Here is a 24,451-nt window from a genome sequence, read left to right as displayed (position 1 = left end):
TAAGAATGATTTGGCGATCGGATCCAGACGATTTCGTAAGAAGAGCGGTGAGGAGATCTTCCTCTGCTGCCGGAGAGAAAGCTTCGGCGGAAAAAACTCACGCTGGAATACAAGTGGTGAAGAATTTTTAGGGCTACCCGAAATACATCTCCCGCCGAATCTCAAGCAGAAATAACGACAGAGACACAGTGAGCCATGTTTTTGACGGAGTGACAGATATGAGATTAAGTTTGTGTTTGAGTTGTTGTTGTGTAATACTTAAGTTTTAGATGTTAAATATGCAAAATATAAGGTATAAAGTGGTATGTATGTAAAAACACCTTCTAAAAATTTGGTTTCGTCGTCGCTTCTTCGCAGCTGCTTCGTCTTCGTCTGCTTTGCTGTGCGTGAAGTTGCGTTTTGAAAGGGAGTCCCGAAGCTTCTTCGCCTCCTTTGACGACGTCGGATCGGAAGTCTCGACGGGAGCTTGTAGTGAAGGTAACGATCTTTTTGGCTTTGGCGCACATCTTCTCCTAAATCCCTTGAATCCGCTGAACTATCTGATTTTCTAAATCCGGGATTAAGGGAAAACGGAAAAGGAACGGGATTTAAGTTTCTTTAGGATTAATGTTATCATTTTCCTATTTGGCAGAATTTAGCCTAAATCCTGCTCAAATCCTGCATCCAAAAGCCCCTTAGGGATTTGGTATTGCTTTGACACAACTCATCGGTAAGTTATTTGAATGACTGTGCTCCACATTTTATACCGATGGACAGATTTGTATTGTCGGAGGTCGCTTCAGGAGAGGAAAATAGTTATATTCTTCTATAGGCTAGCCTGGTTTATGATGATTTATTACTCAAAAAGGAAATGATTCCTCATGAACTTTCTTGTTGCCATTTTTTTAATATAATAGCTCTGAATGAAACACATATCATTTAACATATAATATAGACACGTAATAATGCTGATATTTTAATAAGATTGAACCAAATGACCCTTTCGTTATCAGTCTTTTGTGTTACAGTAGGTGTAGCTCAAGTTCTCAATATGCGTAATATCTTTTGTATTACAGGTGCATCTTAAATTCAATATTTCCTGTGTTAAAGTTTATTGGTTAAAGTGGAGTGTACCACATGGGTTTGTGAAATAAAAGCATATAGTAGGAACTTAAAAGTTCAATTTTATTAAATTGTATTTAGAATAATTAATTTGCATGGTTTTGTGTGTTAGGCATTAAAGAAGTTATTATAGTTAGTTTGAGTCTCTATGCCAATTGAGTTGTCTTGGTATTTTTTTGATAGGGAATATAGTTCTAATTATTGAGACATTTGTTGAAAGAAGTCAACATTTTAGAAAAAAATATTTGGAATATAAAGACTTATAATTAGTGGAAAAAGATTAAGTAGATGATATGCAATTTTTGTGGGTATAATAGTAAAATTTATTAAATAATAGCGTTAAAATACTTAAATGAGATAGATTTAAATATCTTGTCTCTATTATGCAAAAGAATCTACATATAAATGAGGATGTACCTTTTGTAGGTAAGCATGGGTTGTTCAACTGGTAAAGTATCTTGGTAGTATTATGTGATAAGACGATCATGAATTTATAAAATTACAATTAGGTTGGTGATGCCGATGTTGCATGGAATTAAGTGTTGAAGTAATGGACTGCTACACTAGTAATTCTAAAGAATTAGGTTTATGTTAACCCCATCAGCATATAGTTGTATTATAAACTTTTGATGATCACAATTGTAATTTGTCTAATATTATTTTTTTTGGACTGATCCATCTTTATACACAAAAGAATCTAAATTCATCTGTGATGTGCAAATCTAGAACATAAAGACTTAGGCATTGATCATAACTCAAGCAAAAAATTTTAGGATCAAAATTCACCATCTCAGAGTTTCAGGACAAGTTAGAGATAATCCAGAGGAGAGCTACAATAGCCATGTTTGAGTATTGTAATTTGTTTCTCTATTTCAGGTCATTTTTTAAATATATTTCAAGTAAAAAGACTTGTGAAAAAATAGAATACACATGAGTGAAATCATAAAAATCATTTTTTAATCTCTTATAATACAAATTGATCATAAGAATCGTACAATATGATATCAATTATACAAAACGTTGTGCCCTAACATTCAAACAATTTAGATAAGATCAATTTGCATTAATTAGGAGGTTCTTAAAATTATTATTTTTTTATCTAATCGTACTGTAGAGTTTATATCATGTTGTAGGATCAAGTCTCAATTTAAATTGAAACAATTATATAATTTTTTCTTAGTAAGACTAATTCATAATATAAACTATTTGCATTGTACTATGTATATCATATTGTATAATATGTTTTCTTATTTGGAGTAAAAGATGAAGTAGATTATCTCCAGTACCCGTAAAGAAGGGCTTTTCTGGCTTATGGTGATCAAAGGAGAGAGTAGTCATCCTTGAGTCGGAGGGATCTAGGCATTAGTGTTGAACCATATTAAATACAGTTAGCACTCCCTTTTCTCTTGATGTCTTGCACTGTTATTTCTCTTAATTTTTGTTACTCATGCTTAATGGATGAACTTGCGATGGGTGATTATTTTATATGTTATATTAATCTCTAAATCTATTCTTAGTTGGTGGTAATCGTAATCGTATTGTTGCTAGCTATTTATCTTTGAAATTTTCTCAGATTTTGAATGATATAAAATACTAAAATTTAAGTTAGAGAGTATCTCCAATTCAATTGCCCTATTGGGTGTTGTTATTTACTTCAATATGTATTTGAGAAGTTACTTTTGAAAAGGTTTAACACTCAAAAGTATATCCTAATTGACAAATTGATAGGAGCACTTCATAAGAATATTCTATTATCTTTCAATCTTTGCTTGACATATATTATTTGATTTTTTAAAAATTTAGTATGACTAAATTATTTAATCTATTGGCTTTCGCATATGCAATATGGTACAAGTAGGATATACACCTTCCTATAAAATTGAGTAAAAAAAATAGATATTTCTTTTGATGAATGGAGCCTAGAAAAGAGAGAACTAGCACAAGTAAACATAAAAATATTTAAACTGTTTCTTTTATGCTTGGAATTCTAAGGATTATATATGTATATCTATCTATTTATAAAACTGGTGAGATAATTTAGGGTAAACTATCTATTTCTTATGTGAGGATAAATGAAGCTAAACAATCACAAATGAAACATCTTACATATGAGTATGATTTAGTTTGTATACAAGTTAATGAAAATATCTCTAACATGCATACAAGATTTACAAACAAATTGAGTTTAGTTATGCTAGTTTTTTTCTCTTCTGGGTTCTATTCATCAAAGGAATTGTTTAGGATATGGCTTATGCATTTCCTACTTGTACCAAATTATACATGCAAAATAAATAGATTAATCAAATCTAAAAATTAAATGATATATTGATGAACAAATGTGATCAAGTAATATAGTGCTCTTTCGAAGTGCTGCTATTACCAGTGTGCCATTTAGGATCTACTCCTAAGTTTTAAGCCTTTTCAAAAGTCCCTCTTTGATATCAATTGAAGCAAATTGCTATACTTGGTGGGGGGGGGGGGGATGTTAATTAATGTTGTTTTTTTGTTTATATGTGCCAATTAATAACTTTGAAGTTGTACTCATACTACTCTTTTATGAGTTGGGGTTAGGCTGCATTCATGACCCCTTTTTAGTCACCACTTTGGCTAGAGTTTCATGTCTTTGGTATGTCCCACCTTTGTATGGATAGCCTTTCTCAATGACTTGTTCTTCCTTAACCACACTGCCACAAATTCAATTCAAGGTCTACGAAATAGAAACAAGCAATTATATCATGTTAATTAGTGTTGTTTTTTTGTTTATATGTGCCAATTAATAACTTTGAAGTGGTACACATACTACTCTTTTTTGAGTAGGGGTTAGGTTGGCCATGCCTTTGGTATTCCCCACCTTTGTATGGATAGCCCTTTTCAATGACCTGTTTTTCCTTGTATATAGTTGCGTCTTCTAAATTTTTATTTTCATGTTTCTCACCACGTAGTGAGATAAAGGCTTGATGTTATTATTATTGCATGTTCCTCACCTCGTGTTTTGTAACATTATTGAACTTTGCTCTCCATGTTCTTGCTAATGTCCTTCACTAGTTGTATCAGCTCTTACATAAAGTTGAAGCGTGGATACACATACTACATATTTATGAGTAGGGATTACACTACATTCATGACCTCTTTTTAGTCCCCACTTTGGCTAGAGTTTCATATCTTTGGTATGCCCCACTTTTGTATGGATAGCCCTTTTCAATGACATATTCTTCCTTGTATATAGCTGGTTCTTTTTATTTTTTATGTCATATTTCTCACCACATAGTGGGATAAAGGCATGATGTTGCTGTTGTTGCATGTTCCTCACCTCATGTTTTGTAACATTATTGAACTTTGTTCTCCTTGCTGCTGCTAATGTCCTCCACTAGTTGTATCAGCTCTTTCATGAAGTTAAAGCGTAGATATTGAATGATCCATGTTTGAGCCAGTGGCATTGTTCATTTTGACTTGCTTTTGAACTTAAGCTTACCCATACTACCCCAAATTCAATTCATGATCTACTAAATAGAGGCAATTCTAAAGAGGAATTGTGTCATTTTAGACGAGTGTCATACATCTGGACACTCAAACCCTCTAGGAAACCTTTTGGACATATGGTGCGATGTGTTTCAATTTTTTTCTTAAGATGTTTCTTGCACTTGTTGGATACCTTTTCACATGCCTAGGAATAGGACACACACACACAAATTTGTATAGGATACAAATTAGGAACAACCTATGCAACTGAGTTTATAACAAATTAATTCTATGTAAAGATTCCAACTTTCATTATTCCACTCCATCACTTTCTCTTGATATTGGAATCAGTTTGCGCAATTTAAAGTTTCTGCAATACAATACGGTCATAACTAGTTTTAATGTTTTGATGTGCATGACTCTCTTTTGATTATCAAACACCGATATGTCTTTATGCATATATGTAAATATAATCATATACATGGTGTTTTGTTTCATTTATTTTCTAAGATTTTTTTTACGTCAGCTTGCATTCTTTCTTATCATGCCTAAATGCCAGTGTTGGTTTTTGTGCTTAATAGGTTATGACTGAAGTGATTCATGTTCTAACATTTTCATCTTATTGTAAGGCATGCACTGACTAATTACTTTTATTTCTGTTCATATTTTTGGAATTGATGTTACAGATACTTTTGGTTTGAAATGGATTTTACATTTTCTGCATGCTTTAGGAATGTTATTTGGTGATTAATTAGAACTCATGTACTGCTTTGACAGTTCATTGCCCTTCTGCAATTTGGATTGGATTTCAGCGTGTGAAAATGGTTTCTTTTGAGATGAATGACACAAAAAGTAAGAAAACACTGCCTTTCATGTCGTTTACTTTTTTGGTACATGTTTGCAGATGCTGTAATTGTTAAAAACAGACATATCCTCCTGGTATTTTTACATTTATTATGTTAGGATGAAATATTGTGAAGATGATCCTTCTAGCAAAGTTCAATATCATGCTTTAAAAATATTGAAAACCAATTTGAAATTGTTGTTTTGAATCAGTTATGATTGGAGTCTCTAAAATAATTGAAGTTTTGCTGGTCTTGTTTAATTTGGACTGCCCAGTCGATTTTAGTCATCCTAGTAGTATTTTGTGGAGTTTTGGGCATTCCAGAAACTACACTGATTTTTGCTGCGAGCTTTTGCTGGCTAATGTGCATGCTTTGTAAAATTTTGAAAAAATTACCATTTATGGAAACAACCCTGCCAGTTGTGCTACTATCTTCATTAAATTTAAACCGGCTGATCTAAAATCATCTCATATGGATGCATCCAATTTCAAGTACATATAGTATGACTTTTAAGATATGATCAATTGGTCATGAGGCAAGGAATAAACAGCTTTCTCAAAAGATGCGGTCAACATGGCTTGATTCTTATGATTTATATAATAGGATTTGTACTAAGGAAAAAATTGTGATATGTAAGATAGTTAAGGCAAGAGAGAAGAGATCTAGAGGCTTTGATCAATTTAAAAATATTATAAGTGAGGATAATATGTTCTTAGTTGAAGATGAATGCATAATGAACAAAAGTAGTGAGATATATCATAATAAATTAAAAAAGGAAAAGGGGGGGGGAGGGGGGGGGGGGGGGGGGGGGAGATAAATAATAATAAAGCTTTAGGTCTTGAAAGATATTTATTTATATTGAAGAGTTATGAGCAATGTTGTGAAAATCGGACCAAACAATGAATTGGAAAAATGAGATGTTCAAGATTCAATGGTTCGACCAGGATTCAATTGGGATTGAACTAGATGACTTAATAAATATTAAAATCATTTAAATAAAAAATAAATGATATAATAAGAATGTAATAATTCTGCAATAATATGAATTTGTGATTAAAAAATAAATATATAACAACAACATCAAGCCTTTATCTCACTATTTGGGATCAGCTATATGAATCCTTTTTCTTCATTGTGTCATGTTAAGAGTCAATTAAATACAAACAATTTAATTATGATATTTTTTAGCCAAATCTTTTTAGATCTATCTCTTCTTTTCTTAATATAGGCCAAATCCAATACATTTACTTTCATGATCTTAACCTAGAGGCTCAAATTAATGAGGCTGGAACAAACGATCTAATGGGTTTAAAAATTTCATTTGCTAAAAATATTTCTAATATACTGAAAGAGCCTTTACAATCTCAAATGCATTTAAATAAAATGCTATAAATATTTTTTTTTTCTCTGTGCATCACGCCTACGATGCACATTCTCTCATCTTTCACTTATTTAAATTATTTGAAGAATATCTATAAATGTTTTGCAAATATAAAGTGATACAACTCAATGGGTATATCATATTTCTAAATTATAATAAAGTATAAAATAATTTTTTTTTAATGATCTTTAAATTGAAAAAGATCATAAATCATATTATATGCATGTATACAATAATCATATCATAATCTTTTCTGTAACTAATACAACTGTCACAGGAGGCACCGTTTAAAATAGTAATAATTTTTGTCATTTTCTTTTAAATTAAATAATATTCTTTTCATATAAATTTTGAAGTATATTAGTCTTGTTTTAGTTAAAAGTTAATGTTAATAATATTCTAATCTCAATTATAATTCTTATGGTTTTCCAAAAATAAAATTAATATGCTTTTCCTAAATTACTCCTATCTTTCTCTTTTTATATAAATTTTTCTTTAGCCATTTTAATCATACTATAATTTATTAGTTTCTCAAATAGTTTTTCTTTATTTACTAATTACAAATTAAATCCTTACCTCTTAAATTATAAATAAATCTTACCTTTTCCAAGCCTTGCTTGTGCTACTTACCCATGCTTGTCACTCAAGATCGTGCTATTCATTCTCGCTCTCGTTCTCACTCCAAATTTATTAGGAGATGAAGCTTTTCGTCTCCATTACTCCAAACAACGGAACGAATACCTATTAGTCTTCAACCAAATAGACCAAGTGATGAAAAGATCCTCTCGTCCTCCGTCTTCTTCACCTTCGGCCAGCACTTCAGCTTTTTAGAATTCTCCATCTTTGGCTTCCACAACGCCAAGCAATAGGAGCATTGCATTTGCTTCATCTTCTATATACGAACAAGAACCGACGCACACTCAAATGATGGAGCAAGCTCCTCTGACTCCATTCTCTATGTTTTCTCGTGATTTTAGGTAAGATCGGGATATTACATCTACTCTCTTAACCGGGTCATTGGAAGGCCAATGTTTTATGTGTACAAACCATCTAAGGTGATTCTCAGCCATTGGAGCTACGCTAACCTTTTCACTTATATACTCGTTTTGCATTGTCTCTAAGAGTGAAGCCACTCATCCACCTGAGCATCCTATCTCCTCAACACTGAATTTAATTTTTTGCTTCTCTTTTAATGGCTAATATTCTACATCATAAAACATTGCAGGTTTTACCACCATCTTATATAATTTTTGCTTAAGTTTGAGAGGTAGTTTTCTATCACACAACAAGCCCAATGCATTCCTCCACTTCAATTATCCAATTTGAATTATAACGATAATATTTTCATTTATTTCACTATAACTTTGAACAATAGATCAAAGATATCTGAAATATGTACTCTTATTAACGACTTGATCGCCCAAAGTCATACTCTTCACACTATATCTATTACTATAAAAATTACACTCCGCATATTCAATTTTAGGTCTACTCAAACAAAAATTTTTAAACTGTAAGGTTGACCTGTATAATTTAAGTTTTCCTTCAATTCCCTCTTTAGTTATCAATAAGGAGAATATCATCAGCAAAAAGCATACATTAGGATGCATTCTCTTATAAATGTCTAGTAAGAACATCCATGACTAAAGCAAAAAAGATATAGTCTTAAAGTTGCTCCTTGATGTAATCCAACCTAAATAAATTAATACTTTGTCAAATCACCTTGTGTTTGAACCCAAGTCATAACTTCTGCATACATATCCTTAATGACTTAAATATAAGCATTACTAACTCATTTTTTTTTCTAGAACTCTTTAGAGCACTTCTTTTAAAACTTTATCATATGTTTTCTCTAAATATATAAATATCATGTGTAGATCATCTTTATTATCTCTATACTTCTCTATCTAACCTCTTAATAAATATATAACTTCCATAGTAGACCTACCCAACAAGAATCCAAATTGATTTTTAGAAACATTAGTATCATGTCGTAATCTATGTACAATCTCTCTCCTATAGTTTTAAGTATGACACATTAACTTAATTTTTTATAATTCATACTCTTGTGCATCACCTTTATTTTTTAAAATAGAAATCAACACACTCCTTTGCTCATTTGACATCATTTTAGTCTTCAAAATAATATTGAAAATTTTTGTAAGCCAATAAATTCCTTGATGTCCTAAACATTTCTACACCTCTATTGAAATATAATCAGGTCAATAGTTTTGCCACATTTCATTTTATTTAAAGCCTCTCTAAATTTTGTTTTATTAATACGATAATAAAAAATAAAAATCTCTATTTTTATTTAAGGTGATAAAGTCATTAAAGTTAATCGTACTCTCATAATCTTCATTGAAAAACTTATTAAAATATCTCATTCATTTTTGTTTAATATCCTCTTCTAATAAAAATACTTTATGATCTTCATCTTTAATGCACTTCTGTTGAACTAAATCCTTTTTTTTTATTTTTTTTAAATCCTTATTTTTCGTATCTCTATGTTTGTCAAATTAATACATACATCTTTCACCCTTAATCTATTATATAAATCATTAAAAGCTTAATTTTTTGCATAACTATTGCTTTCTTAGATTACTTATGAGACCCTTTATATATTTCCCAATTTTTTTACACATTGACATTCAAACCAATTTTATAACAGAGCTTTTTATTTTATATCTCTTTTTGCACATTTTGATCTTACCATTAACTATTTTTATTATTATGGCCTTTTCTTTTTGATACTCTAAATACATCATTTGTAATATTCTTAATACAACTAGTTACTTTTTTTTTCTGCATAATATTAGCTTTCTTATGCATAGTCAAAATCTTAATATCTTGAATCTTCAAATATTTTTTGTTAATGTTCTTTAAATGTTCCCATCTAATTCTTGGACAACATGTTTATTTTTCATATTCCGTCATTTCATCTTAAAGTTTAAAATTAATAAGCGATATCAGATACATAAATTTTTACCTAGAATAATTTTATTATCTTTGTGATACGGCGGAAGGTAGGGGTCCGCTTGGAGCAGGCCTACTGCCGGTCCAACCGCAAATTCTAGCGCAGGTGGTGTCGACGGACAAGGAGAGGGTGGCGGTTGGGGGGTTGGGGCCCAGCAAGAAATTAATGAATTATATAAGGAGGAAATCAAGTAGGAATTAATACATTATATTAGGAGAAATCAATTAGGAAATTCTTTTCTAATTGAATTTCAAATTGAGGAGGGAAACACTTTAGGAAGGAGGTTGGTTTAGGAGGAAAGGAGAAGCTTATTTAAGTCTATAGTAGTGTTTATTTTATTCTTATGCAGAATTTGTTTTGAGTGCTGTAGTTCTTTGTGTGAGGGATCCTAGTGGCGTCTAGTGTTTGGGAGAGACGGTCCTCCTTTCGAAAGAGGACTATTGTATCTTGCTTGGTTTGTATTTATTTTTTTATCAATAAAAATCTATTTTTGTGTGGAATCCTTTGGAGTATTTTGCTGTTTTTGGTACCAACACGTTTCAAATTGGTATCAGAGCATATTTTTTGAACCAAAATCTGGGTTTTGTTGCTGATTTCTACTGCGATCTTCCTTATTGCCCGCTGAATTTTATTGTTTGAAGACTAGAACCGCGTCAAAGTTATTATTTTTTGTTGAGAGGACATTGATTCGAGTACCAATGGACGGAAAAAGAGTTGAGGTGTTGGAAGAAATGCCGGAGGGGGAAGTACGACAACTTCGAGCAGATATGGGTTCACGTATTTCAACAATAGAAGGAAAAGGTTTTGGGAATATGGAGAAAATGATGAAGCGAATGCTGGAGCTTCATACTAAAACCGCTTCGACGGGAGTAAGAAGAAGTAAGGAAGATGACATGCTGAGGAAAGACGGGGAGGTGGAAATTTTAAAAGAGGAGGTAACACCCCGCTTGGAGCCTATTCCGAGAAGGGGGTGGATAGGGAGTATGTAGGAAGGAGAGAATGAGAAGAAGAGAACAAGTGGGCTGAATTTGGAGGAATGAGGGGTGAACGAAGAGGGAAGAGAGGGAACCGTGGAGGGACCACAATGCTCGCACCATGGGAGGTATGGGCCGCGAAAGGGGACATTGGGGCGGAGGGGATCATAAGATTAAAAGTTGAAAATGCCTATATTTGAAGGGGAGGATGCACATGGGTGGATAAATATTTTACAGTAAACAAGTTGACAGAAGATGAGAGGCTGATGGTCGCCTCTCTATTTCTGAAAGGCAAGGCACTGACATATGGTACCAATGTCGAGATGTGAGGTACCCAATCCGTTCGTGGGATGAGTTCAAGGAATGCTTGTTGGAGCACTTTCAAGCACAGCAGGATGGGAATTACTATGAGCAATTTTTTTCCTTAACACAGGATGGCATTGTGATGGAGTATCAGAAAAGATTTGAGCTTCTGTAAGGACGAGTAGGGAGGTTATCAAAGGCAGTGTTGGAATGCAACTTCATGAAAGGCCTTAAATCAGAATTGAGGGCAGCAGTGTGAATGGCAAGATCCCGTGACTTGGGAGAGACGATGGAGTTAGCATAGATGATTGAGAACAAGAATTCACTACAAAAGAGTAATAAACGGGGCAGTGGAGGAGGTTCTTACTGCATGGAGATCACTTTCCTGGCACCTAGGGTGCATACCATACTAATTAAAAGAGAGACTCCAAAAGAGGGTAGTGCAGGAGCTCTCTTGAGAGGAGATTTCAAGAGGTTGATTGATATTGAATTACAAGACGAGAGCTAAAGGGTTATATTTCAGATGCGACGAGAAATTTACACCAGGAAATAGGTGTAAAAATTGCACATTGCAAGTTCTTATTGTGTGTGATGGGGAAGAGTTGGGTGAGGAAGAGGAATTGAAGGAGGAAGAAGAGGAAGAGGAAGAGGAGCTCGTGCATTTGGAGGTGGTTGAAGTTTCATTGAATTCTATAGTAGGATTCACTCTGAATCATCTTATGAAGGTAAGGGGGCATATATGAGGAGAGGCATTGGCGATCCTTGTGGACAGTTGGGCACCACAACTTGATATCCAACCCAGTGGTAGACAAATTAGGGCTGAAATTGGTAGTCAATGGAGGGTTTGAAGTGATGATGGGTACAAGAAACGTAGAGAAGAGTAGAGGGATATTCAGGGTTTGATGGTAGAGCTGCAAGGGATTCACATCAGAGAGGATTTCCTTCCATTAGAGTTAGGAAGTACTGACTTGATTTTATGCATGAAATGACTATGGACCTTATGGGAGACCAAGGTGAACTGAAAGACTTTGACCATGGAGATTCAGTGGGAGGGAAGAAGAGTGGTAATTAAGGGAGACCCCAGCTTATTTAAGGCAATAGTTTCATTAAAAACTATGGTGTGTGCCCTTCAAGCGGAAGTAGGGGGATTCTTGGTGGAGCTCCAGAGTTTGGAGGGAGGAGAGACAGAGGGTGAAGAGGATATTCCAGACATTGTCCAGCCGTTACTTCAGCAGTCCAGGGAGGCATTCCAGCTTCACCAGGGATTTCCACCCCCAGGGGAGCACGAACCCTCTTTTGTTTTGAAGGGGGGAGTACCCCCATCAGCGTACAATCCTACCAATACCTCAGATTAAAAAAGATGAGATTGAGAAGTTGATTCGGGAGATGTTTGAAGCTGAAATCATCATGCCCAATGTGAGTCCTATTTTGTTGGTGAAGAAGAAGGATGAAAGCTGGAGGTTCTTCATAGATTATCATGCCTTGAATAAGGAGACGATACCATACAGGTTCCCATACCTATCATCGATGAGCTGTTAGATGAATTGAATGGATCTATGATATTTTCTAAGATTGACTTGAAATCTGGATATCACTGATCAGGATGCGACCTGGAGACCCACAATATTGCTTTTTGAACGCACGAGGGGCATTATGAGTTTTTGGTGATGTTGTTTGGTCTCACTAACGTATCGGCAACCTTCCAGTCCCTGATGAACAAGGTATTCCAGCCCTACTTGTGAAGGTTTATGTTGGTTTTCTTTGATGACATATTAGTTTAAAGCAGGCCCGAAGGGGAGCACTTGGAGCACCTGAGAGTTGTGTTGTCGAGCTTAAGTGAGCACTCTTTTTTTTTCCAATAAGAAAAAGTGTTCTTTCACCCAACACATAGTGGAGTACTTAGAGTATGTGATATTTTAGGAGGGAGTCACTGCTGATCAGAGTAAGATTGAGGCCATTCTTAAATGGCCCATACCCAAGAATCTAAAGGAATTGAGAGGATTCTTTGGACTGATTGGCTATTATCAAAAGTTTGTGAAGGGATACGGATTAATAACAGGGCCATTGATAGAACAACTTAAGAAGGACAACTTCTAGTGGGGAAAATCAGCCACCCATGGTTTTGAGGAGTTGAAGAAGGCTATGACCAGTGTGCCAGTCTTAGCCCTTCCATATTTTAGTCATCCTTTTATTGTGGAGACAGATGCTTCGGGCTTTGGGCTAGGAACAATACTTATGCAGAACCAAAGACCCGTGGTCTATTTCAACCAGGTGTTAATGGCTCGAGCTAGGCTCCAGACGGTTTATGAGAAGGTGCTGGTGGAAATTATGATGGCTATTTAAAAAAGGCGACCGTATCCCCTCGGAAGACATTTCATCGCCCAAGGTTTAAAACTGCTCAATTAGATATTGATGCTTTTTTTGTTTGTGAGGCAAGGCGTAAGTAAGGTGTAAGCCTCAAAATTAAAAAAATATGTAGAGTAAAAATAAAAATTAAAAGTGATTATTTATATAATACCCAAATGATATATTAAAAGATAACATATTAACTTCTATTAAACTATGAAGTAATAAACTTATATACATGAAATAATTGCATAAGATGTAAAGTGATAAGTGATAAATTATGTAAAATAAAATTGAAATCCAAATATTACAAGAGCTAAACTACACAAATTTTATGAATTGCTTAAAATTATCATATAATTTCAAGTTCAGCTATAAATTTTTTCTTTCTCAGTTATGTACTCATCTATATTTAATTCCTAAAGAAAGCTGAAATAATTGACAACAACTCATAAATCATATGTACTATCATTACTAAGTGGATTTTTATTTAAGTCATTGTTATAACAAATTGTCCTCTCCCCTGTCTTATCGTGTAGGGTGAATACTTCTCAATGTGTTTCTTCATTTATTTCAATCGTCTTCATCTTTGATAAATGTTTGTCATAAATATAAAGATAAGAGTAGTACTTCAAAATTTTTAGTGGAGATGGTGGTGGCGTGCGGCTTTCAAGTGATCCCCTGTGGCAGCTACAATAGTGGTGGCCATGGTGAAGGAAGAGAGCTTAAGGGTGAGAAAGTTGCTACGGCTTGGGGGTGTAAGAAGACATGATTTTTTTGATGCTTTTGTATAGGATTTAGGTAAGTTTTAAATAAAAAAAATACATAGAGTGAGGCGTACATCTCATGCTAGCGAGGTGAGGCACGCCTCAAGGTGGGCCTCAGCTAAGATGAGGCATAAGTCTCATAAAAAAAGTCCGAGGTGTAAGCCTTGAAGCATTTTTCACTAAAATTGTGCTGAGACGGGCCTCAAGGCGATCATCATATTACGCAATTTTAAATAATGTAATCGTTAGAACTGATCAAAGAAGTTTGAAGTATTTATTGGAACAGAGAATGGTCATTGAGGAGCATCAAAGGTGGCTTTCCAAGTTATTGAGTTATGATTTTGGAATCTAATGCCGATCCAGAGTGGAGAACAAAGCAACATATGGGTTATCCAGGTGCATGGGAGAACCCCAGATGATGGCATTGTCTGCACCCTGGATGGTTGATTGTGAAGCACTGAGGAGAGAGCGAATATGATGCAAGTTTGAAGAAAATTTGGGAGGAGTTGGTTGGAAACAATGACAACCATTCAGAATATTTATTGGTACGACAAAAGTTGCTTCATGAGGGGTTGTTTGTGCTTCCAAAGACCTATTACTTCCCCAGCTTATTGTAGGAGTTTCATGGGATAGCTATTAGGGGGCATTCGGGGTCTCAAAAGACCCATCGCCGGTTATCTACAGAGCTGTATTGGGACGGGATGCAGAAGGATGTTGAGAAAATGGTAGCTAGCTATGATATATGCTAGAGGCACAAGTATTTAGCTATGTTTCCAAGAGGGCTCTTCCAGCTGCTAGTTATGCTAGAAAAGGTATGAGAGAAGGTGACCATAGATTTCATCGAAGGGCTGCCTAAGTCAGAAGGTTACACGACAGTATTGGTGGTAATGGACCAGTTAAATAAATATGCTCATTTCATCCCCCTTCGCTACCCCTATACAGTAGTATCTATAGCAACGTTTTTTATGAGGGAAGTGGTGAGACTTCATGGAATATCAGAAATGATTATATTAGATAGGGACAAGATCTTGCTAAGCCAGTTCTGGAAGGAATTGTTCAAAATGTAGAGGATGGTCCTGAAAAGAAGCACTACTTACCATCCTTAGACTGAAGGGCAGATAAATGTGGTCAATCATAGTGTGGAGACCTATCTGCGATGCTTTATATCATACACACGCAAGTTGTTGGCCAAGTGGTTGGCTTGGGAAGAGTATTGGTATAACATGTCTTGGAGCAGGCCCAAGAGCCATTGGACTGACTGGTATAGCAGTAAATTTTAGCCCAGGTGGGGTCGGCGGATAAGGAAAGGGAGGCGGTTGAGGGGGTGGGGCCTAGTAGGGAATTAATGCATTATATCAGGAGGAAATCAATTAGGAATTAATGCATTATATTAGGAGAAAATCAATTAGGAAATCCTTTCCTAATAGAATTTCAAATTGAGTGAAACACTTTAGGAAAAAGGCTGATTTAGGAGGGAAGGAGGAAGCTTATTTAAGTCTATTGTAGGGTTTTTTATTCTTATGCAGATTTTTATTTTAAGTGTTTAGTTCTTTTTGTGAGGGATCCTAACAGCATCTAGGGTTTGGAAGAGATGGTCCTCTTCTCGAAAGAGGACCATTGTATCTTGCTTGGTTTGTATTTTCTCTCTTTATTAATAAAAATCTATTTCTGTGTGGAATTACTTGGAGTATTTTGTTTTTTGGTACTAAGTGATCAATTTGCAATTTAAACGATCTTATTTTTTTATAAAAAAATAATCAATCTAAGTTTTACTATATCAATTTTTATAAGTGATAAGATTTCTCTTTTCTTAAATAATGTATTATTAATTACAAAATCATAACTTAGAACAAAATTTAATATTTTCCTATCAACTTTATTAATCGCTACAAAGCTATAGCCCATAGCTGTCAATGGCGCAAAATAACGCGCGCCATGGCTCACGGCGCGGCGCGGCGCACCTACGACGTCATGTTCATGGCGAGGCGCATGTGTTTAAAATAGCGCGCGTTATTTGCGCCACATGTGAGCCATGGCGCATTGCGCACGGCGCAAAATAGCGCGCCAAATTGTTTTTAAATTTCCCTATACTTATGAATATTTTTTATATTTAAAAATATATCTATATTTTAAGATAAACGACTATTCATTGCCCTAATTTCATGAAAGATTTTCTGTTTGCTGCATCCGCCGAACACATTCCGCAGTCCCTAAGTCGAGGTCGCTGAATCTATCCCGAAGTCGAAGGTTTTTTGTTTTCTATTTGCTGCATTCGCTACTTACACCGAATCCAACCAAATCTGTCCCGAAGTTGAAGTCGTTGTTTCCGCCGAATCGTCCCGCAGAGCAGTGCTTCTGCCAAATCCGCCCCCTCCTTCGTCTGTTCCAATAAAAAATCTTACCAACTGACTCTAATTTGCAACCTCCGCCTGTTTCGCACAGCTCTGTTGTTTTGCACGGCTATTTCTTACAAGAATTTACAACTTAACAGGTATGCTCGGTACCGTTAGGTACATGCTCGGTACCGTTAAGTAAATGCTCGGTACCGCTATGTATTTGCTGGATACCGCTCGGTACTGCTAGTTACTTGCTCTGTACTGCTCGGTATAGCTCGGTACAACTAGGTACCAGCTCGGTACAACTAGGTACACGCTCGGTACACACTCAGTATTGCTAAGTACATGCATGATACCGCTCGGTACCGCTATGTAAATGCTCGGTACCGCTCGGTACCACTAGTTACATGCTTTGTACCACTCGGTATAGCTCAGTACAACTAGGTACACGCTCGGTACATGCTCGGTATTGCTAAGTACATGCATATTATCATGAGGTACGAGTTACTTGTTTGAAGAAAGAGGTTGGACATACACATGAGCTATTGCGACGCCATCAAGAAGATTGTGTACGATATGGTTGTTCTCTAATGGCAGATGGATGGACATCAAGGAATGGGAAAAGCTTAATCAATTTTCTTGTTAATTGTCCAAGAGGTAGCTCATTTATAGAGTCAATTGATGCTAGTTCTTTCTCCAAGAATGCTGTGAAAATGTTTAAACTTTTTTGCAAGTATATCGAGGTTATTGGATCACATAATGTGATCCAAGTAGTCACTGATAATGCATCCGAAAATGTTCTTGTAGGTTTGTCAAAACTTTGATTCTAAAGTTATGTTATTTCATGAAGAATTTTTGTACATCTTAACTTAAATTATAATGACATAACAGGAAAATTATTAATGGACAAATATCCTCACATTTATTAGACTAATTGTGCTGCTCACTGTTTGGATTTATTAATGGAGGACATTTTCAAAATTCAAAAGCTAAGACGATACTTTGAGAAAGCAGTGGCAGTATACAGTTTTATATATTCTAGGCCTCGCTTACTTGAGTTAATGAGAAGGTGCACAAATCAAAGAGCACTTGTCAAACCCACAAAGACTCGCTTTGCAACAGCTTTCTTAACTTTACAATGTTTTCATCAACAACAACTGAACTTGAAGAAAATGTTTACTTGTGAGGAATTTATCTTGGGTCCTTATGCGAAAGAGGCTAAAGCAAAACAATCTCAACATATAATCTTACAGCAATCATTTTGAAACACTATAGTGTATGCCTTAAAAATAGCTGGTCCTTTATTAAAGGTTCTTAGATTGGTTGATGGAGAGAAGAAGCCCCCAATGGCTTACATATATGAAGCAATGGATAGAGCAAAAGAGGCAATTGCTGCAAGCTTCAATAACAGTGATAAGTATGATCAAATTTTTAAAATGATTGATAGAAGATGGGAAGTGCAATTACATCGGCCTCTACATGCAGCGGGACATTTATTAAATCCTGAATATTTCTTCAATAACCCTGATATTGCCAAGGATAAAGAAATAGCTGATGGTTTTTATCAATGTATTGGAAGATGATCTCAAGATGTAGTTGAAGAAGATAAAATCAGTCATGAATTAAGTTTATACATTAGGGGTGAAGGACTTTTTGGTATTCCTCAAGCTGTAAGACAAAGAACTACCCGATCTCCAGGTATCATTATTTACAAAAAAATTAAGACTGATTTGTTATATAATATTGAAAAAAAAAATTCATTTCTTCTAGCTGATTGGTGGTTGGCATATGAACAAAGAGCTCCCAATTTACAAAGCTTTGCTATCAAAGTCCTAAGTTTAACATGTAGTTCATCTGAATGCGAACGCAATTAGAGTATTTTTGAACATGTAAGTATTTTACAATGTATGTGTTGATTTTTTATATATATTCATAATATAGTATTGTGATAATATTTTAATTGCAGCTTCATAGCAAACGAAGAAGCAAATTGGATTATGGTTGCTTAAATGATTTAGTTTATGTGAAATATAATAGAGCACTGATTCGGAGATTCAATCATCGTGATGTCATTGATCATATTTCTTTGACTGAGATAGATGATGCAAATGAATGGCTAACAGGAAAATTAGATGATGAGTCTGATGAAGAAAATGACTTTATTGCTGGAGAGGAAGATTTAACTTGGACAAGTGTTGCTAAAGCTACTGGTGTTTATGATAAAAGCTATAATATTCGGGAAAGATCGAAAGGGAAAAAGAAAGAATCTTCAATTAGGCATGATGTTGCTATTGAGAATGATGATGAGGAGGGTGATGAAGAGGATTATGAAGTAGGAGACAATGTTGAAGAAGATAATGAAGCTTTTTTAACATTTGCTGATGATGATGATTCCCAAGAAGAGTAAATTAAATTCATATTTGATCTTTTAAAAAAAAGATTGTAATATTTGAATTATGAGATATTTGGATGTTACTTAGTCGAACTTATATATGTTATGGTTGTCTTTTATTATTATGATAGCTTGTCTTTCATTTTTAATAATATTTCATATTCATACTTATTATTTTATATTTTTTATATAACTTGCGCCATGTTCAAAATAGCGCGCGCCGCGCCGTGCACTATGCGCCATGGCTCCAAATGGACCTTTACGCCATGGTGCGCCATTCGCCGTTAACAGGTAAGTTATAGCCACTATTAATGCTTTTAAAATATTTACCACACTACCAACACATTCATTTAAATCTTATCTAATACTTTTTTTTCAAGATGCATCATTTATATTAGTTCTTCAAAGTCATTTTAAAATTTTAATTTTGAACATATTTCAAAATTCACTTAACAAGCATAAGCACTTATTATATTAATAATCTTAGCATCAATAATAATCTTAAAAGCTATAATTCTATTCAACATTATCTTTCAAATTCTTTCTATATTTACAAGTACACCATTTCTAGTACGACTCATACCAGAAAATCATAGTTTAAATCCAAGACTATCAATCTCTTTAGTCTTCGATCTAACTCATTTAGTTTTTTAAGTACATTGAATATTTATTTTCATATGAATCATAATATCTATTAATTTTATTAATTTGCATGCAAGAGAATCTATTTTCTATGTTTCTATCTTAATTTTATTTTTATGGACTAGCTTCTTTATCCATATCCATCTATAAAGTGGGAACCTTTTTTCATTTAACACTGCACCTAGACATTGTTAAAGCGGCCCTTGCACACTTATTGCTGTATTCAGATCATATAATGTCACTTCCAGTGAATATTTTAACATTAACATAATGTATTAAATAATTCATGTTATGATTATTTGATAAGTTTTATGTTAGATATCGACTATCCAATGCAATCCTCTACTTTTGTCATCCAAAGGCTTGGAACCTAGCAATTTTAATGTTATTGCTAATTTAATATAAATTATTTTTAATTTATACTTTATATTTAAATAACATTTACAATTATAAATTATATATTAAATTTACATTATAAGCTTGAATATATAAATCATTCATGGTAGATTATTTATAATTAACAAATAGATAAAAATTAATTTTTAAAAGTGCATGAAAAAATTAAACAGATAAACAATTAAATATGATTAATCAAAAAATAAATATTATTTATATTGTTAAAAGTTAATTACAAAATCTTTTTAAAAATATATAATGTATGTATTTAAATTTAAAAACTTAAATTATGTTATTTATTCTCACATCACTTGTGAGCTTTGCATTTATCTTATTTATATTACTCTTTTTGTGTGCATGTGATAAGAGCTCACATGGGGTGGCGGATTATGCCAGTAAGTTTTATTGGTGGTTGGTTGAAAATGATTATTATGAAAATTAAATGTTCATTATAAAATCAAAATGTTTTAAATTAAAATTAGTTTATTAAATTTAATAATATTTTATACTAAGTTATTAAATTAATTTTTTAAATTATTTAAATCGATTAGCATTAGACCGGCCATTTCTATGGAATTGGGATTTATTCAATAGTTTGTCTGCCAAATTGGCTGCTCTGACCTGTTCGTGTTGTTTCGATGCTATGCCATTTTTTAATACAAACTAAATCGACCGTACTATTGATCACAGTTGAATCGGTCGAACCGACAAGTCCTGTCTGGTTTTCAAAGCCATAGTTGTGAGGGATATTGCAATCATTAGTTGTCAAATATTTTCGATGTAATTTTCAAGACTAAGAGGATGCCAATAGATTAATAAAGGGGCATTTTTATAATAATATTTATGATAGTGGTAATTATTGAGAAATCAAATTTAGGGGATTTATGTGAGAGTAATAGGGTAGACTTCAAAAAATTACGTTTGTTTTATGTCTGAGCAGGATTATGCTAGGAAGATCTAGCGTTGGCCCAATTACTTCTAAGAAGTTACTAGGAAATTATAAAGAGTAGAGAAATAATCTTTACTGGTTTTATTGATCTGGAAAAGTCAATAGTCATACTTCATTAGAGTTGCTTTGGTGTGCATTAAGAAATGATTATGTATGACAAAAATGTATTGAAGTTATTAAAGATACCTATGATTGCGCGTTCACTAATATTAGAAATGGTTGTGGACTGATAAAAATTTGTAGTTATAATAGAATTAAATTAGGGGTTATCAACTAGTCTATATCTTTTTGTTTTTGTTACAGGTTCGTGCTATTGAAATTCATATTGAAGATCGTTAGTATATTCTTTTCAGAATGAGAGATATACTGAAATAAGTGTAAAATTATAGTAATCCATAAATTTTTTGAAGGTGAACAAAGATTGAATATGTAATATGCAATTTTAATTAGTGTGATATTATCAAATATTACCCGATTTTATTAAATGATAATGCAATTCCTATATGTGATAAGCTTATGCATCTTGGATCTATTTTATAAGAATAAATAATGGTTAGGTTGTGGTGGTTAAAGAACAATTAACTCAACAATGTTATGTGATAGGAAGATATCATATAGACTTTTAAGTAAATTTTATGAAATTATAGTTAGGCTCGTTATATTATATGAACAAAGTATTGGCAGCAAAAAAAAGCCCCTAATATTTGAATTTAGTGTAGCAAAAATAAGAATGTTAATATGAATGGCCAAAAATAATATATATATATATATATATATAATCAAGAAATGAATATGATTAGCATCTATTGAAACTAAGTTGAATAGTCATGTTGTTTGGACATGTATAAAAAATGCTAAAAGATGTATCCAAGTTAGGTGTTAGATAAAATTAGTATTGATGGATTAGTAAGAAAAATATAAAATTATGGTAACATTGACAGAAATTGTTGAGACGGATTTTTAAAAGAGTAAGTTTAAAACGTTATGCAAAACCTAGTACAAATGAATGAAAAATGAGGATTCGGAAATGCAACTCCAAATAGATGATGTTGAATTTAAGATGTGACCTTAGTTAAGCCTAAAACCACCATCTTGAGGACAGTTTGGGATTCCTAGTCTAGTCATACCCATGACTTCGAGAATTCCTACTAGAATGTTACAAGTCAATAGATTAGGTTGGTAAGGTTCTGCTTTAGCTATATCACGGTTTGCACAGCTCTATTGTGTGTATATGCATTTTAATAAAAATCTGGAGTTGGTAACTAAACTATTCAGCTAATGGTGCAAGCAATTTATTATTCATTGTGATCTATCTGCAGGGATGTTGTATGATATACGAAGAGTGAGTGACTTTCTTTTCATTTCTAAGCAGAATAATTCATGACCTACTTGAAGCACCGGAAAGATTTTTTAAACGATATATGTTAAGTTTGAAATAATGAAATTTTAATTAATAATTTAATCAGTAGAAAGTCATTTTTTGTTAAATTGTTTCTTCTGCGAGAACAGCTTAAAAGGAGTATGAATTTCTGTCCGAGGCCGGCATTTTAGGTAGGAAATTTAGGAGGCAAAATAGCATTCATGAACTCTTTCAGTTGGTCATTAGGCTTCATATCAATCAGCATACGTTGCCAGATTTGAAATTGAAAGAGTTCTTGTAACTTCGAACTCTTTTGTTTAGTGGAACATAGAAATAACTTGATTTCAAATTGATTGTTGGAATTCCAGATATGGTTCACGTTCTTAGGTAACATTGGACGTATCCTTCTCTATTTTCAATAGAGCTAAAACTTGGTATCTATAAATGGTAACATCAGAATGTCACATATCCTTGGTGAATTGAGGGGTGTCAACAAGGAGTGAAAGTTGCAACTATTACAAATGCCAACTAGGTAGAAAAAATTATTGGAAGTTTAAGTCCATTAATAGTATACTTTATATCAATTGATCATCTTCAAAAAGTTTCTATTGTTAAAACTTGACATTAGGCTATTGAGATGAAAATAGATGGAAGATAATTCATCCATTGGCAGCAGCGCAGGGTAGAGAAGAATTAGGTGAGATAACATATTGAAACCCATAATATATACAAGGAATAATAAAAAAAAAAGTGAAAGTGGTAGCACTGACTGCATTTGGAATAAATTTGGTGAGATAATAACGTTTCATCTCAATTGGTGTGGATGATTTTATCTGCTTACATACATGTTTTCTACCTTGAAACAGAGATCGGCATAGGACTGACTGGGTTTGGAATCTTTTTCTCATTTCTTGGAATCATTTTCTTCTTTGATAAGGGGCTCTTAGCCATGGGGAATGTGAGTGGTCTGCTTGACTTTCATGCCTTTCATTTTCCTCGATTATTTATCAAAATAAATTAGGTGTTCTCAACCATTTTGTCTACCTTTTCACTGGCAGATCTTGTTCTTATCAGGAGTGATGCTAACAATTGGATTGAAATCAACCATGCAATTCTTCACTAAACGAAAGAACTACAAGGTTCAAGCATCATGAAGATTTTTCATATTCTCTCGTGTATTCTCTTTTTTGTTTCCACAAAATTGACTTTCTTTTTGCAGGGTACGGCTTCTTTTGGTGCTGGATTTTTCCTTGTCCTAATAGGATGGCCTATCTTTGGCATGATTTTCGAGACATATGGCTTTATGGTTCTCTTTAGGTTGGTAAAGTTGCATTACCCAGATGCCTTAATTTAATTTAGTTACAAAAGTGTCTTACTGCTGTATCAACTCATTAAAATATTTGAGGATGACGTGAGCTATGCTTTGTATATTATAGTTTACTATTTTGGGTGGCTAAATACTTGGGAGGCTAAATACATGAACTATGTTTATCTCTCTCACATATTTAATTTGCTTTCTCTTCTTCCCTTCTCTCTTTAAAGCCTTTTGCACTATTATTGTTTATTTTTTGCAGTGGATTTTGGCCAACCATAGCCGTTTTCTTGCAGAGGCTTCCAATTATTGGCTGGATATTCCAGCAGCCGTTTATAACATCGGTAAGAAATTTAGGCTTCGTTTGGGACGGCTGTCTTTCTGCTTCTTGAAGTAGCTTTTAAAAAGCTGCTTCAAAAAACAGAAAGAAAGCCGTCCCAAACAAAGCCTTTGTTTGCATCCCGCTTCGATGACCACCATTACCATCACTCTTGTTAAAAACCGGACATTCATGCTAGCGCACACACTGGAAACAATATTTCTCACATTATAACCATAAGCCATACTGGTTTTTTTTTTTTTTTTTAAACATATTTTCCGCTTTCTGCAGCTCTTTGACCGTTACAGAGGTAAGCGAGTACCTGTTTGAGTAGTAGGAGCTGATACAAGTTTGATGTGGAACCTCGTGTTAGAAATTCTGTAAGAAAGCAACAAAAATTTCGCTGAATTGATGATTTCATAAGAATTCATGTCTTTTGTTCATCTATTGTGTAGCTTCTGGATGCATTCTGTTGCTTTTTTTTTCTTTTTTTTGACACCCAAAACAGAGGAATTCTTTGTAATATATCTCTTGTCGATATTCAAATGAATGTTGATTCCTCGCTATATCAGAGGAATCTACATTGTCTTTG

At 33.7% G+C, this 24,451-nt stretch overlaps 1 protein-coding gene across 2 annotated transcripts; it reads left to right on the top strand.

The window, feature by feature from the left end:
- The first annotated feature begins 317 nt into the window (after nt 1–317).
- On the top strand, nt 318–24,451 carry LOC110098077 (vesicle transport protein GOT1-like). 2 transcript variants are annotated; one of them, XM_020824786.2, is made up of 7 exons: nt 318–477; nt 5,338–5,412; nt 23,095–23,186; nt 23,287–23,367; nt 23,448–23,545; nt 23,803–23,884; nt 24,151–24,451. In XM_020824786.2, exons 2-7 carry the CDS (start codon nt 5,382–5,384, stop codon nt 24,187–24,189), a joined length of 423 nt encoding a protein of 140 aa, XP_020680445.1. In that variant the 5' UTR covers nt 318–477; nt 5,338–5,381; the 3' UTR covers nt 24,190–24,451. The 2 variants fall into 2 exon arrangements, with proteins under 2 accessions (XP_020680445.1, XP_028551104.1); XM_028695271.1 differs by lacking the exon at nt 318–477 and adding an exon at nt 666–709 and having other exon boundaries at nt 24,151–24,210.

This window comes from Dendrobium catenatum, unplaced genomic scaffold (assembly GCF_001605985.2).
Source record: "Dendrobium catenatum unplaced genomic scaffold, ASM160598v2 fragScaff_scaffold_621, whole genome shotgun sequence".
Classification (NCBI taxonomy): Eukaryota; Viridiplantae; Streptophyta; class Magnoliopsida; order Asparagales; family Orchidaceae; genus Dendrobium; species Dendrobium catenatum.
This window is presented reverse-complemented; position numbering and strand designations above follow the sequence as displayed.

Coding starts and splice junctions, on each gene's coding strand:
- LOC110098077 (XM_020824786.2), top strand. CDS start 5,382: ATGGTTTCTTTTGAGATGAATGACACAAAAA. Junction 23,368..23,447: donor CTAAACGAAAGAACTACAAG/GTTCAAGCATCA, acceptor TTCTTTTTGCAG/GGTACGGCTTCTTTTGGTGC. Junction 23,885..24,150: donor AGCAGCCGTTTATAACATCG/GTAAGAAATTTA, acceptor CGCTTTCTGCAG/CTCTTTGACCGTTACAGAGG.